We start from the raw sequence: 14,397 nt of genomic DNA on the forward strand, positions 1-14,397 counted from the left end.
TGTGTGTGGGCTCGAACTGGGATCATTGTGCAGGTCCTTGGGATTCACCTGCTGTGCTACTGCGGACCCCCCCAAAAATATTTCTTATCATACATTTCTTGTCAAATATTTCACAGAAATGGTTGTATAAAAAAAAGGGGGGGTTTAAAAGAGAGTTAACTTACAAAGCCAAACAAATTGTTGAACAATCATGGACCTAAAGGCTGGAATAGTGCAGATGAAGTGTGTGGGGGGGTACTTTATGCAGACTTTTGTGTACTTCTTCTTTCAGGTATATATTTTTCCCTGGTTTATGGACACATGTGAACATATGTTCTGTCTCAGGGGACCTGGTCTATATCTAGGTTTGGGGACTTTATTGGGGGAGTGGAACACCTGGAATGGAATTAGAGAATACTATGAAAGGAAAGGTCTCACCCGAGTTATGAAGCTGAAGGGTTGTCATTCCCTACCTGAAGTCTCTGGACACAGTCTGAAGTGAAGCATTCATGGAGATTGGGTGGTGGGAATTGTGTGGAGTTGTACCCCTCCTATCCTACGGTTTTGTTAATGTCTCATTTCTTAAATAAAAAAAAGGGGGTTTATAGGCTTAATAAAAATTTGAGTTGGGAAGGTAGGTGATGAGGTTAAAGAAGAGGAAGGGGTTTTGGTTTGCTTGCTTGTTTATTTATATGAGAGAGAGAACCACAGCAACACTCTAGAACTTCTGATGCCAGGGATAGAACTCAGGTCCTCAGGATCTTAAGTCCAAGGCTCTAGAAGCTGTGCTACCTCTTGGCCTGTGGGTTATGGTATTATACACAATAATTTTCTATACATACGTAGGAGTTTTCCAGGAAAATCATGTATGTTTACTTATTTTTATGTTTTATATTTTATTTGTTAATGAGAAAGATAAGAAGAGAGAAAGAACCAGACATTACTCTGGTACATGTGCTGTCGGGGATTGAACTCAGGACCTTATGCTTGAGAGTCTAGTGCTTTATCCACTCCACCACCTCCCAGACCAAGAAAATCGTGTATTTATGAAGGGAGGGACAGACATGCACTGCTGGCCAGGGGAGACAGTTTAAGGTATGAGAAAGACTTCATTCCTGAGGCTCTGAAATCCCAGGTCTAATCCCCTGTACCATAAACCAGAGCTGTGCAGTGTTCTGGTAAAATAAAATAAAATAAATCATATATACCATGTAAGGAAATAGTAGAAGAAACAACAAAGCCATTATTTTTGTTACGGTTGTGAGGAGAAAAGTGACCAATGATTCTGATGAACTTCACTGCTCAGACTTCACAGTCCAGTTCTGAGGCTATTTCAAAATTACTTAGTACAGCCACCTGGGAGGTGGTACAGTGAATAAAGTTTAACAGTTTAACAAAGAGTCTTTAATAGACTCTAAAGCATGAGGTCCTGCATTTGATTCCCAGTATCACCTGTGCAGAGTGATGCTCTGGTTCTTTCTTCCTATCACTCACTCAAAAACAAACAAGCAATTACTACAGAAGTCAACTCACAGTTCTTTTCTAATTTTTCACTTAAAAATATCCTTACAGTGCTGGAGGGATGATCTAACTTCTCCCTCTCATCTTTATAAATGCTTACATTTTACAGGATACTTTGAACAGTATCTGCTGTCAGTCTTTTTTTTTATCTTGACAAGTATGCACTTATTCCAATTTTTGGAGTTTTCTTTTTTTTCAGAGTTCTATTTTTTAAACCTAATATCTTGCATAAATGCCACTTTTTGTGGTCATAGAGATATATCATGGTTTCCTACTAACATCACAAATCAGATCATAATCCTGAATTCTGGTTTACAGATCTAACTAATATCAATCAATTTACCCACTTCCCTTTCTTTCAGCTCCCATCCTATCTTCTTCCCTGATTGGAAGGAAATGTCTTTTTCATTCTCTAAACTTTAATTTTACTTCCAAAGAACTGTCCAATCTACTCCCACACTTTTACTTCCAAATTATCATTCTCTCCCTTGCTCAACAGATTGCCATCATTCATTAGTTCAAAAGCTTGGGAAATTCCAATATCTCCTAGGTACTCCTTGAAGAAAAAGACAGTATGAGGAAGGTTAGTGTTCTTTCCCATTCCCTTCTCTATCAGGAATTAATTTTTATTTTAATTCTTGGCTATTGCCTCAAATATGGGGGTATTCTTTATTAAACATAGAATTGCAATTAATTCCTTTCTTGTGGTCATTTATTATTAAATTTATCTGAAAGGTTGAAGTGCCATGATGGAAAACAAAGAGGAAGCTATTTGGTCTAGAAATCGAGTGGACATGCTCGTACCTTTTGACATCTTCCAATACACTAGTATTATCAGTGCTTTGTAAGTCTCCTAGTTGACTTACAAGAATTTTAATAAGTGGAGTTACAGTCCAGGTTTTAAGTGGGAGGAGATCTAGAGCTCTAACCACTGCAGCATTCAGGAGGATAGACTGGAGGAGGGGGTGGCACGAAGAGTTTTAATTACTACAATATCTATACCTATATGAATTTGGTAAATTTACTAATATCTCTAAACCTAAATTTCCTGGTATTATCGGAAGAGTAACAAGTACATGATAAATTGCATACAGAAAGTATCACATGTAAAGTGGTTTGTTTGGCACATGGTAAACATTTATTGAATAGCAACATATACAACAAGGTTGTGCCCACTTTTAGAATTTGCAGGCAATAATTTGAAGCCAAGATTTCAGACTCTATAGTGCATGGTCTTCCCCCCCCCCCCCCACACACACACACATCCCTTCTAGCGCATTGACTTCATTCAACTACTAACTTGATAGACGACGTTGGGAAAAAAAAACCCAAAAACTTCATGGAGTCAGTTTTAGTTTAATCAGTAAACCGAATCTCCCCCTCCACCCTACATCTCCACCTGCACTTTCAGATTCCCAAAGTCTACTGTATCAGAGCTGTATCAGACTCTTCTTTCTTCTCTCCCCCCCAAAGTGTTTTAGGTTTGGGGTACAGCCTCGTTATCTACTGGAGACCTGCACAATCACAAAGCCTTCGCCTTGCAATGCATTGTATTCCTGCACTCGTCCCGAACAATCTCGTGTCCGCGTTCAGCAGTTGCTCATCTTTTATTTACTCGACCTGCCAGCGCTTCGTGAAAGGGAGACTCAAATCTAACTTTTATTTATTTTATCACTCCTGAAAGGATTTCAAGGTTGCAAATCACACTATGGAACTTCCTCCCCTTACCCCCCCCCCCAAAAAAAAAGACGTTTATAACAATCCGACTCCTACATCCTCGGGAGGAAAAACTACGGATGAGGGGGATGCTAACTCATGTCTTGTACCTACCTCTTAAAACAAAACAAAAACTAAAGCAGCGAGTTAGAAGTCCAGGAAGCATGCAGTTAAGATTCTTCCTCCAGCCCAGACGTGGTCGCCTCGATCGTCAAGGGCCACTGGACCGTCCCCGCCCCCCCCCCCCCCCAGACCAGCCCGAAGGTGTCATCGCTGGGGTCCCAGCAGGACGAAGATTTCCCCACCCCGCCCCTTCACGCTCTCACACTCAAGTTCCCTGATTGGGAAGGGACTTCCAGCGCTTTTCTCACATTTCCATTTTATTGGCTGGCACGGTTGTCAGTAATCTCGCCTCCCGCCTTCCAGCCTAGCGCGTTGCTTGGACCCCTTGGTTTCCGCGACAAGCCGCTGACGTTTGCCTGAGCCGTGTTGCCGGGGACCCGCGACCTTTCACCCCTCCCGTCCCACGGGAGCGCTCGGCCCCCCCGCCCCCGCCCCGCCGCGCGCCCCCGCGCTGAGCCCGCGCGCACACACGCACGCACGCGCGCGCACATCCCCCCCACCCCCAGCACGTCCGCCCCCGCAGGCTGAGGCATCGGCGGCGCTGGGAGGCGGCGGTGGCGGCGGCGGCGCTGCTGAGAGGCAGGGACCCGAGCGCGAAGTGTGTGGGAGTCTACGAACTCTGCCCTTCTCTACCCTCCCTTCGCAGCCATCCCCCTCCCTCCCCTCCAGCCTCTCCCCCCGCACCCCTCCCTCACACACACTCACACACACACACTTTCTCTCTCTCTCTCTCACACACACACACACACACACACACACACACACACACATACACACACACACACACACACACACACAAGCGGGAGAAATAATGAGCGAGACCGGGCGGCAGCAGCAGCAGCGCCGAGAAGCCCAGGCAACGGCAGAACCGCTCCGACCGCGGCGGCGGCAGCAGCACCAGCGACAGGAGCGAGCGCAGCGCTAGCGCGGCGCGGGAACCGCCACGCTCCTTCCCGGCTCCAGCCTTCCTCCCTCCAGCCGCTCGCTCGGCTCTCCGCGCATCCACCTCCTTCCCCTCCTCCTGCTCATTCACTCTTTTCCCTCACTCTCCCCTCCTCCTCGGCTTCGCCCCGCGCCCCGCCAGCCCTCGCGCTTCCCCACTCCCTCTGCCGGTCCTCCCCGCTCCCCTCCTCCCGCTCATTCACTCGCCCCTCTCCCTTCTCCACTCCGTCCCCCTCTCCTCCTTTCTTCTCCTTCTTTCACCCTCCGTCTCTCACACCCCCTCCATTCCCCTGTCTCCTTTCTGACACTGCACTGCAGCTGCTTCTCAGCCCTGCCCCCTCCCCAGTGAGAACAAACCAGCAACATAGCTTTTTTTTTTGCCTAAAGAGATTTCTATTGACCCGATAAAAAAAAAGAAAAGAAAAAACCCTTAAGATAACCCACAAGCAAAAAAAAAAAAAAAGCCAAAAAAAAAAAAAAAAGAACGAAAAAAAACCATAAAAAACAAAAGGGAGAATCCTCTCCCCGTAGCAGCGGCTGGAACTGCAAACATGATGGCGGCAGCTCCCATCCAGCAGAACGGGACCCACACGGGGGTTCCCATAGACCTGGACCCGCCGGACTCGCGGAAAAGGCCGCTGGAAGCCCCCCCTGAAGCCGGCAGCACCAAGAGGACCAATACGGGCGGTGGGTATCGCTTCCACCTCCCCGCTGGCCCCATCCCCCGCCGCCCGCCTCTGCCTCCCTCCCGCCCTGCGCCCTGCGCCGCCCTCCCTGCCGCGGCCGGGACACCTCCAGCCCGAGCCGGCGGCCCGCGCGCCCCTGCCCCGCGCCCCCTCCCCTGCACCTGCCCCGCACCTCGCGGTCCCCGACACATTTCCATTTCTCTGTTTATCATTCATCAAAATGGCGACCAGCTTTTTCCGAATAGATCTATCTTTCCATTTAATCGGTCGAAAGGCTGACCACCTAAGTCTCCTAGACCTGGGCTAAGGGGGACGGGGGTGGGGGAATCCGTGAAGGAGGAGAAGGAAAGAGGAGGACTAACACCCCCCCACCCCATCCGCATCTCCCCCCCCCCTCCACCCCACAAGTGAGGTGATGACCGAGCGGAGATGCGCGCTGCATTTAACAGTCTGATCAAATAAATAAATAAATGGCACTTGGGTAGCGGACGATTGGGGCACCGGAGAGGAGTTTTTTTCTTCTTTTTTTTTCTTTTCCCCCTCCTTCCATCCCTTTTGCTTTGGGCCACAAGTAGTATGCACAGTCTTGAGGAGTGCACGCGCTTACCGCGCTTACATTGTGGGTGCAAAATATCTCACTGATTTGTCTTCAGGGGTGTGCAGACGAGGGTGGGGGTGTCTGGAACTGTGACTTGTTAGTTAACATCCTGCGCTTCCTGGGAAGATGAGTTATAACGGGACCGGTATCGCTTCTTCATTTGCACTGGAGTCATCTTAACAATGCACCCAATGCATCGAAGCAGAGGTGAATTTATCTACAGCATGTGCATTAAGAGATGGATGGGGATTTTGTGAATGGCACGCCCGCAAAAAATTGGGAACTGTTCATTCACAGAAGGGAGCGGGATTTAACCGGGGAGTTTCCTATTTAAGACATGATCTGGAATGACGGATTAAACTTTGTGGAGTTGGCTTTATTTTCTAAAGGATTTCATTTCACCCTTTTCTTCCTTCATCCGTCCCCTCTCTCCGCCTTAAAAACTGTGGTTAATTTGGAGGAGCATTGCGTGTTTTGTCACTTTTTAAGCTTATTTGATATAAATGACTCCTAAGCTTTTAGTATGGGCAAAATTCTTCTTAAGGTCCTTTAATTAATAAGCTTAATCGAGATCGCGTTAGACTAAGAAGTGCTAAAGAAATACACTGGGATTAGTTAGATTTGCCAGTGCACGCTCGTTTGAGTTATTTCCTGGCAGTTACTGAAGACTTGGAATACACCCTACAGTTTGGGTGGATTTTTTGGTAGTACAGTTGTTTTGCATACTTTAAGCAGGATATAGGCAGTGTCTAAATTGTAGTCCGTATATGTTTGTGAATGCCAGTTAAATAGAGCTCATCACTATTTACAGCCCTCTTACTTATTTTGTGATATGTTAAGTGAAGACTTGTCATTAAATAAAACTCTCAAGTTTTATTAAAGGCTCAGTTCATTTCCTCTTACCATAGTAACCGCAGATAGAATTGGAAGACTCCCATGTTTGGAATAACAACTGGAATTTAGTCATCAGTTTCTAGTGCTGCAAAATAATAATGGAGCACGCTTAGATTTTTAACTCCCAAGTTTGAAAATACAAATCCTACAAAGTTGGAAACATTCTATGAATTTTTTTTAAGTATAACTGTTTTTTTAATCTTAAAAATTTGTTAACCCTGTGTTTCCCATAGCTCTGTGCTCAGTTTCAATTGCTATTTTTTTCTCTCTTGAGGGTGTTAAAGGGATACAAAGTTTAAAAATATTATGCTGACTGAAATGTATTTCTTTGCATTTTTCAGAAGACGGCCAGTATTTTCTAAAGGTTCTCATACCTAGTTATGCTGCTGGATCTATAATTGGGAAGGGAGGACAGACAATTGTGCAGTTGCAAAAAGAAACTGGAGCCACCATCAAGCTGTCTAAGTCCAAAGATTTTTACCCAGGTAGGTGCAATGGTGAAGACATTGTTTGATAAATCCCCAAGAAAGGGAGGATCTCCATGTGCTGTGTACTGTCTTGAAAGAACTCAGTAGCGCAGACTTTATTTTATTCATATATTTGCTGTATTAGAGAATTTGTGGGAAATTTTCACGAATGCTTCTATTCCTGATTTGTCTTGTTTCTATATACTGTGTGTGTGGTTTAGACTAATTGTAAGACACATCTTTGGGGTATTTCTAAACACTTCTTACTTACTGGGGTGGGAGTGGGGGTGGGGGAAGAAGAACTTACAAATTTTGAGATAGAAGCCTGGACAGCTGGCACCAGGAAATAGGGTTCTTCTGAAGTTTTCAGATGTCATTGTAATGACAATTAGTCTAGAGTGAATTCTGAAGAGGGGCTAGGAAGGCTTCTTAAGGAATGGACCATTTACTTCTAAATCCATTATGTACCTCTTTCTGCTTCATTGCTTTGTTTGTGGGCCCTGGAGTGAAGTAAAGGGGACAAGTGCTGCTTCTTCAGATTTTTAAATTATTGAATTTTATTTTCTTAATAATGTGACAAGGACATATGTTATTAGATAAGTTAAAGTACTGCTTTAAGATTTATGTTGTGCCTGATTAAAATATGTTAACAGTTTATGACAAGTTTCCAGCTGTTTTTTTTTTCTTTTTTTCTTTTTTTTGGTACTTTAGTGTGCTTTTCAGTTTCAAGTGTTAAACTGTTCTGCAAGTTTATCCCTTTTTCCATTATCTTGCTACTTAATATATGGGTTCTAAATTCAATTGGAAAAATCTTCATGAGTGAATAGTGTATCTCTTAGATCACACATTAATTGATTTGCTTTAAATGAGATGTAGACCTGCTATTGGGGGGGTATTTTATCATTATGGCCATAAAATTATCAATTCAGTGTTGAGGGGACTAATACTGTTCTTTTTTTTCTTCTTGGTGGAAAAGAAAATCTGATTTACTTTCAATGATCTAATTCAGTAAGAGTTCTTTAATACAGCAAAGACATCTGGCATGAATATAAGCAGAACATTTGGAGTATTTCTTTTGCATAGCCAATCAATCTCTTGGTGTTAGGAAATGCCGCATAAGGTTTTAAAAATGGTTGAAATTCTCACTTAGTAATATATAAATTAAATGTGTTATATTTGGTAAACACTGAATTTGTTAAACTAAAAATGCAATCTTTGAGATTCGACATCCATTGAAAGTTTGTTTCCTGTGAGTATAGTTTTGTAGATGGCATTTCTGTCTGAAACTTTCTTTGTGCATTAAGAAAGTTTGCTAACATATTCAGATTCATACATTTGAAAAGTATATTATGATGAAAAAAATCAATGTGGGATTGTGAAAACCTTAGTACAAATAAAAACGCTCAAAGGAGCTTGATTGCAAAATTAATAACTTGATAGTTCTAGGAAAAGAGCTGCAATGGTAAATTAAATTCACTGTCAATAGATGAAAATGAAATAGCTTTTTTGCATTATACATGAGATGGTATCAGATGTGCAGGGATGTTACAGAAAATTGATGTTTATCAAGGATATTCCAAATAGTAAATTAAATGCTTTTTCATTTGAATCTAGTTTATTTTCAGTGGGTTGGGAATGGTTCATCGAGAATTAGATCTTTTGTTGTCAGTCCACTTTGTTGTGCTTTTTTTAAAAAAAAAAATCACATGGAAATTGCTTATTTTATGTATAGTTTTGAGGTATATTATTCGTGTAGAGAAAGTGTATCCTTTGGGGAAAATAATGGGAATCTGGGACGTTTTGTGTAAAATTTTTTGTGTGTGTAGTGACGTAATCTGATCAGATGTGAGTTGAAATGTCCAGATAAAAGAAGGCTTATACTCTTCCTGTAACAGGTGGAAATTGATCAAACATTGTGGAATCAATTTTGAGGATAAAATACAACCTTGTAATACATAGGGAACTTTAATAATTTGGAACATTTTATATTTATAAAACATTTTAACTAGGTTATTAACTGTTAGAACTGATACATCTCTCTCTTCTGGTAGACTAGTAGTTCACACTTTATCATATGCCTGTGGAATTATCTAAGATCTGGGCATCTGTCAACATTCTGAGCTCCATTCAACTTTTTATTAAAATACACGCAGAAGATATTTAACTTTGCTTATCTCAGATTAATTAAATAAACCTTTAATTTATATTGTTGAGCTGTAATGACTTTCTTATAGGATTGTAAAGTAATTCAGAAGCCCATTTTTGTGTTTCAAATGTGTGTATGTAAACTCATATTTTATTATAATGAATATGACTGGTGCTCCTTTTATAATTTTTGTTTGTTTTTTTCATTTGCTAAGAGCATATCTGTAGAAAACTATACTTCAGATGTATAATGTAATGGCTTTTACCTAAGTTTTTGAATAGCATGTAATTGTGTTTGGAAGGTTTACTTTTAAAATTATTGTGTATTTGAGAAGAACTTTCTTTAGGATGTATAAAGCAGAATGCATACTTTTAGGAGTAGCTTAATAAATTTCATCAAATGCTATGTATGTTTTATTATAAACAGTGTAATCTTCATATATTTCTCCCATTTTTTGTTCAGGTCATATATTGAAAATATCCTGAGCAGTCTTGCATGTCTGAGTAATTTTTTAATATTTATGGCTCAAATGTAGAAAGCAATTTTTTGCACATTAATTCGCAATTCATAGTATTGTATATTGCATTGTGTATTTTAGGTTGTTGTTTATTAAATAAAATTTAGAAAATTAATGTGAAACTGTGAAGCCCATTTTTCAATTAAGTAATTGTAAAAGAGGTAAATTTATTTGACTTTCTGCTGTGCTGTGTAAATCAAGTATTTTTTTTTACTCTAAATCTTAAAGAATACTAACTTATCACCAGTGAGTTATGAATGTCTTTCTTGATTAAAGCAACTCAATTTTATTTTTTTAAACTACATTAAAATAATTATGCTACATTAGCTTGTTGTCTTGTAAAAAGCATTTACTCAATTTGGAGGATATATAACTATGCATTTTCAGAATAGCAGTAGTGTTATTTTCTTTGACTTCTGAAGATATGTTTAGTTTTTAGTGACAAATAGATTGATTTTTGTCTGTTAAAACTATTCAGTGATTGCTTAAGGTAGGTAATTGGAACTATCTATTGAAGACATTAGTAGTTGGGAATAGTTAAGGATGTATAAAGTAGGTATTTTCCTGCATATATTAGATTTTAGAACACTTCATAGTGTACCTATTTCATTTCAATGCTTGACACTGGAGATAATTATATCAATCAAACAGCAATCCTTCACTATACTTCTGGTATATATTTATGTGTGATTGATTCTGTTTTGATACTATTGTTATAAAACTGGGAATCTTATAAATGATTTCAGTAGTGTTCTGTAAATTATAATTTGAACTTACTATTTTTACTTACTATATTTACACAGTAACTTTATTGCGACTCAGTGTAGATGATGGTTAAAAAAATTATAGCCCATTTGTGTGTTAAGTTAAAAAGATGAAGAAAGAGAAAGTAGTGAAAATTTCTATTAGAGAAATGCCTCACACTTTTGACATTGGGAAAATTCAGTGACATGGCTTGGAGTTGTATACGAATGTTTTTTTTTTGTTGTTGTTTGTTTGTTTTTTAAGATCAGAGAAGTTAATGAAGTTTATAATAGATAACTTAATTGTACATTATTGAAAGAATAATGTTAATGTATCAGTACAGTTGCAAATACCTTTGTTAATAGCTTCTAAAAGTTACAGTTTTCCTTGATCTTAAAGACAAAGCATCTTAGAAATATGTTGGTATATGTTTTAATGTAAAATTAGTTGACAAATAGTATTGCAACAAGTAGAAAAATAAAACGATTTCCAGTGAGCTTGATGAGATACCTGTATTACCCTGTATTATACTCGTTTTAAGTATGATCAAAGGATTTCGTCACATTATGTATTTTCCTTATATCTTCAAATTGTAACATTTATGTTTTTCGTAAGATCTATGTTGTGAATCACTTTATATTTTTGTCTTTATATTCTTGATTTGGAAGAAATAGACAGTGTTTTGCTTATATATTAATATCTTTGGAAATTGAGGCATTTTTATTAGTGGTTTATGCTTTGTTTTAAGTTATATAGGAATAACAAAAGGAAGTCAGTGGCATTATACAATCTCGATTAGTACCATACATTTTTGGACTTATTAGAACAAGTTCTGTGTGTAATACGATTTTTAGAAAGTCTGACTTAGCATTAAAATTTAGTCAGATTTGTTTTATTTGATTCTTTTAAATCTAATTCTGATTATTTATATTCTATCATTGCTCTAATAAGTTATAGAATATCATTAATTCACTGTGTTTTCATGAATTATGTGGCTCATTGTATTTTGAAATTTCATATTTAAGTCTTTTGGATTTCGGAAGTTTTGTATTTAAAATTTATAACTTTGTAAGGAAATATTTCTAACAACATGGCTTTGAAATACCATCCATCCCCAAAGGACTTCTGGAATAGTTTAGAAGCAGTGAACAAAATTGATGAAGTAGTTCAATATTTATGTATTGAAGATCTTTTGCATAATATACAGAGAAGAAAAGTGATTTGTACCTTGGGCACTCTAAAGATTGTCTGGTATCACTGAAAACACAAGCTGCAGGTTATCTATACAAAATTTGTCTATTTTATAATTCTTTGGTTTTGCTATTAGTTAAGAGAGTTTTTTAAGTTCTTGTATGACACAGATAACATCTTTTGAATGCACATTATAGTACTTGATAATTAAAATTCAAATAGTAAACATTTGTTAAACCATGGAGTTTAACCTTCATTGTTTTCAGTTTAGTAGAGCTGTTAGTTTTAAAGCACAGCTCTTCTGAGCAAATGCAACTTTTCAAAATTGTAGGAATGAGGATGAGAGATTTGTGCTTGATTGCCATCTCATTTCCATCTTTGGATACAGCTCTAGCATAAAGTTAAACAACATCTGCAGAGATCTGACTGACAAACATCTCTCTGGGACTCATCATTGCAGCCTGCAGCAGGTGCATTCAGCTTTGCAGTCTTTTCCAAAAAGAGGTTAGTTTGTTCTAACATTTATCAGTAGACCAGTGGGAGCAAGTGACTAGAAAGGAGAGTTGGTTGTCACTTGTCCAGTGCTTGAATACTTCAGGTAATTGGACTGGACTGGTGGGGAACCTTAGTTGTGTGTGTTGTTACATTGCACTGCAACTGCTGTAGAGCGTAATTAACCTGACCCTTAGAGACTGATGTGTCATAGTATAAAACACAACATGCAAGAAGTAAAGCGGTACTTTACAATATTGTCTGATGTTTGGGTTGGTAAATTGTTTCCAGTCTCTTAATTATTTGAAGATATGACATTAGCTTTTTCATATGGAAATATATGAAGCTAGAATGAATTTCTATGAATACAATATAGTGCACATAAAAAAGAATAGGGGTCTTATGTCTAGAAATAAAAAGAAAACAACCTTAATTGAGAAGTATTCAAATCTCCCCTTTTTTTGCAAATACACATTCAGATAAACATGGATGAGTGGAAGTAAGCAGAAGTACTTTATGATTTTTTATTGTTATTATTTTAGATTAACATTTATTTATTTTGATGGGGAGATAGTTCATGCGAAATTAAAATACATCCTTATTTGCACACTTAGAAACTTTGGCTGACAAACTTTACAAAGTGTTTTTAACTGCTTCAGCATATAAGATAGATAGAATTTTAAATATTTTAGGATGTTTTTAACCGAAGGAGTACTACTGAAAATTTTATTAGAAATAAATAAAAAATTTGATTAAATAAATAATAATTTAGAAAGTCCTCCATTTCTCTTCCTTTAAATTTCAGAATGTTTGAGATGCCATCTTATTATTAATTTGACCCTTGAATGAAAAGTGGATTTATAAAGTATTTATTTTCTCTTTTGTTGCCCTTGTATTTTTATTGTTGTAGTTATTTTTGTTGTTATTTATGTCTTTGCTGTTGGATAGGACAGAGAGAAATAGAGAGAGGAGGGGAAGAGAAAGATAGACACCTGCAGACCTGCTTCACAGCCTGTGAAGCGACTCCCCTGCAGGTGGGGTGCCGGGGGCTCAAACCAGGATCCCTAAGCCAGTCCTTGCGCTTTGTGCCACATGCTTAACCCGCTACACTACTGCTACCGCAGACCCCCCAAAGTAAAGATATTTTTAAACCAAATCAGTCAAGGTGTGCCACATTGAGGTAAAAATCACATTTGGGGTCTCTGTAGTTTTGTAGTTTCCATTAGTTTTACTAACTTGAAGTTTTTGGTATTCATTGACTGTAACCTGTCAATTACTTAACAAATTAGTATGTTTTGGTGATTTTTTTTCCTAATATTTTTTACAATCTATATTCTTTTGTTAATAGCAGTTTGGTTCTGAAGTTACTTTTTATAAGAAAATTTACAAGTTTAATGAAATTGAACCTTCACTATTTCTTGGTATCTATAGCAGCTAAGGGACATAAACTATGTCTTTACCCCTAAAAGTCAAAGGACTTCCCACACTTCTAAACATATTTCAGGGTTGGCTACATGAAATAGCTCACTTGGCTAGTGTGCTCTTTTGACATGTGCATGACTCAGGTTTGAGCCTGGCCTCCACTATATTTAAGAAGTTTTGGTGCTATGGCCTCTCTGTCTAAAAATCAAAAACAGATTTAAATTTTCTGTCAAGATTTTACAGTTTTTTTTTCTCCTCTTAGTATCATGACTAATACATTCTCATTACTATAAAGATCATCAAGTTTCACATTCTTCTTTATTATCACTTACATTTTTTCTCACAATGCTGAATAAGAATAAATACATTAAGAATTAAAAGTGAAGAAAACAGCATTATTTGTACTGGACAGACTTTCTGAGATACTTTCAGTATATGCACAGCATCAAGTCACTATATGGATATCCTTTTTCGTAACAATACTTGATCATGAAAACACATAGTTAGGTTTCATCACTGATCTTTCGCTGCATCCTGCAGGGCCTGTCATAGCATCGTTGACAGGATCAGATAAAAAACTGAAATCAGTTTTTTGAGTTTTTTTTTAACAGCAGAGTGATTCAGGTAAGAAAATTTGGTATGGAAATGAAAAACTTTTTTTTGTTTGTTTTAGCATTCTTAAACTAACAATTGATTTTTTTTTAAATTCTAGTTTTTTTTTTAATTTAAACATGTTTGTGTTTATACTGATGTTCAGTATATTTGTTATTTTCAACAAATTTTATTCTGAACTCAGTTATTTTTAAGTTGTAGACTATAGCATTTCCTCCTTGTGAAATAGAGGAAAATTGAAATTATAACTGATCATCTTTCTTCCTGCCATAAGGATTTTTTAAAAATAGTTGTACAGTGAGGGCTTCATAATAATTTTGTGGTACAGATTTTTTAAAAAAATGACT

The 14,397-nt window shown here is 38.1% G+C and overlaps 1 protein-coding gene across 5 annotated transcripts in view; it reads left to right on the plus strand.

Annotated features, from left to right (window-relative positions):
* The first annotated feature begins 3,871 nt into the window (after positions 1-3,871).
* NOVA1 (NOVA alternative splicing regulator 1) overlaps positions 3,872-14,397 on the plus strand; it is a 157,372-nt gene continuing 146,846 nt past the window's right edge. Inside the window, exons 1-3 of one of the 5 annotated variants that reach the window (XM_007536089.3) lie at positions 3,872-3,937; positions 4,813-4,968; positions 6,801-6,944. In XM_007536089.3, the coding sequence (XP_007536151.1) occupies positions 4,833-4,968; positions 6,801-6,944 (280 nt within the window). In that variant the 5' untranslated portion in view covers positions 3,872-3,937; positions 4,813-4,832. Of the gene's footprint in view, positions 3,938-3,959; positions 4,969-5,310; positions 5,773-6,800; positions 6,945-11,939; positions 12,029-14,397 lie in introns of those variants that run through there. The other 4 variants (XM_007536098.3, XM_060175259.1, XM_060175258.1 and 1 more) reach the window with 4 other exon arrangements.

This window comes from Erinaceus europaeus, chromosome 16, assembly GCF_950295315.1.
Source record: "Erinaceus europaeus chromosome 16, mEriEur2.1, whole genome shotgun sequence".
NCBI lineage: Eukaryota > Metazoa > Chordata > Mammalia > Eulipotyphla > Erinaceidae > Erinaceus > Erinaceus europaeus.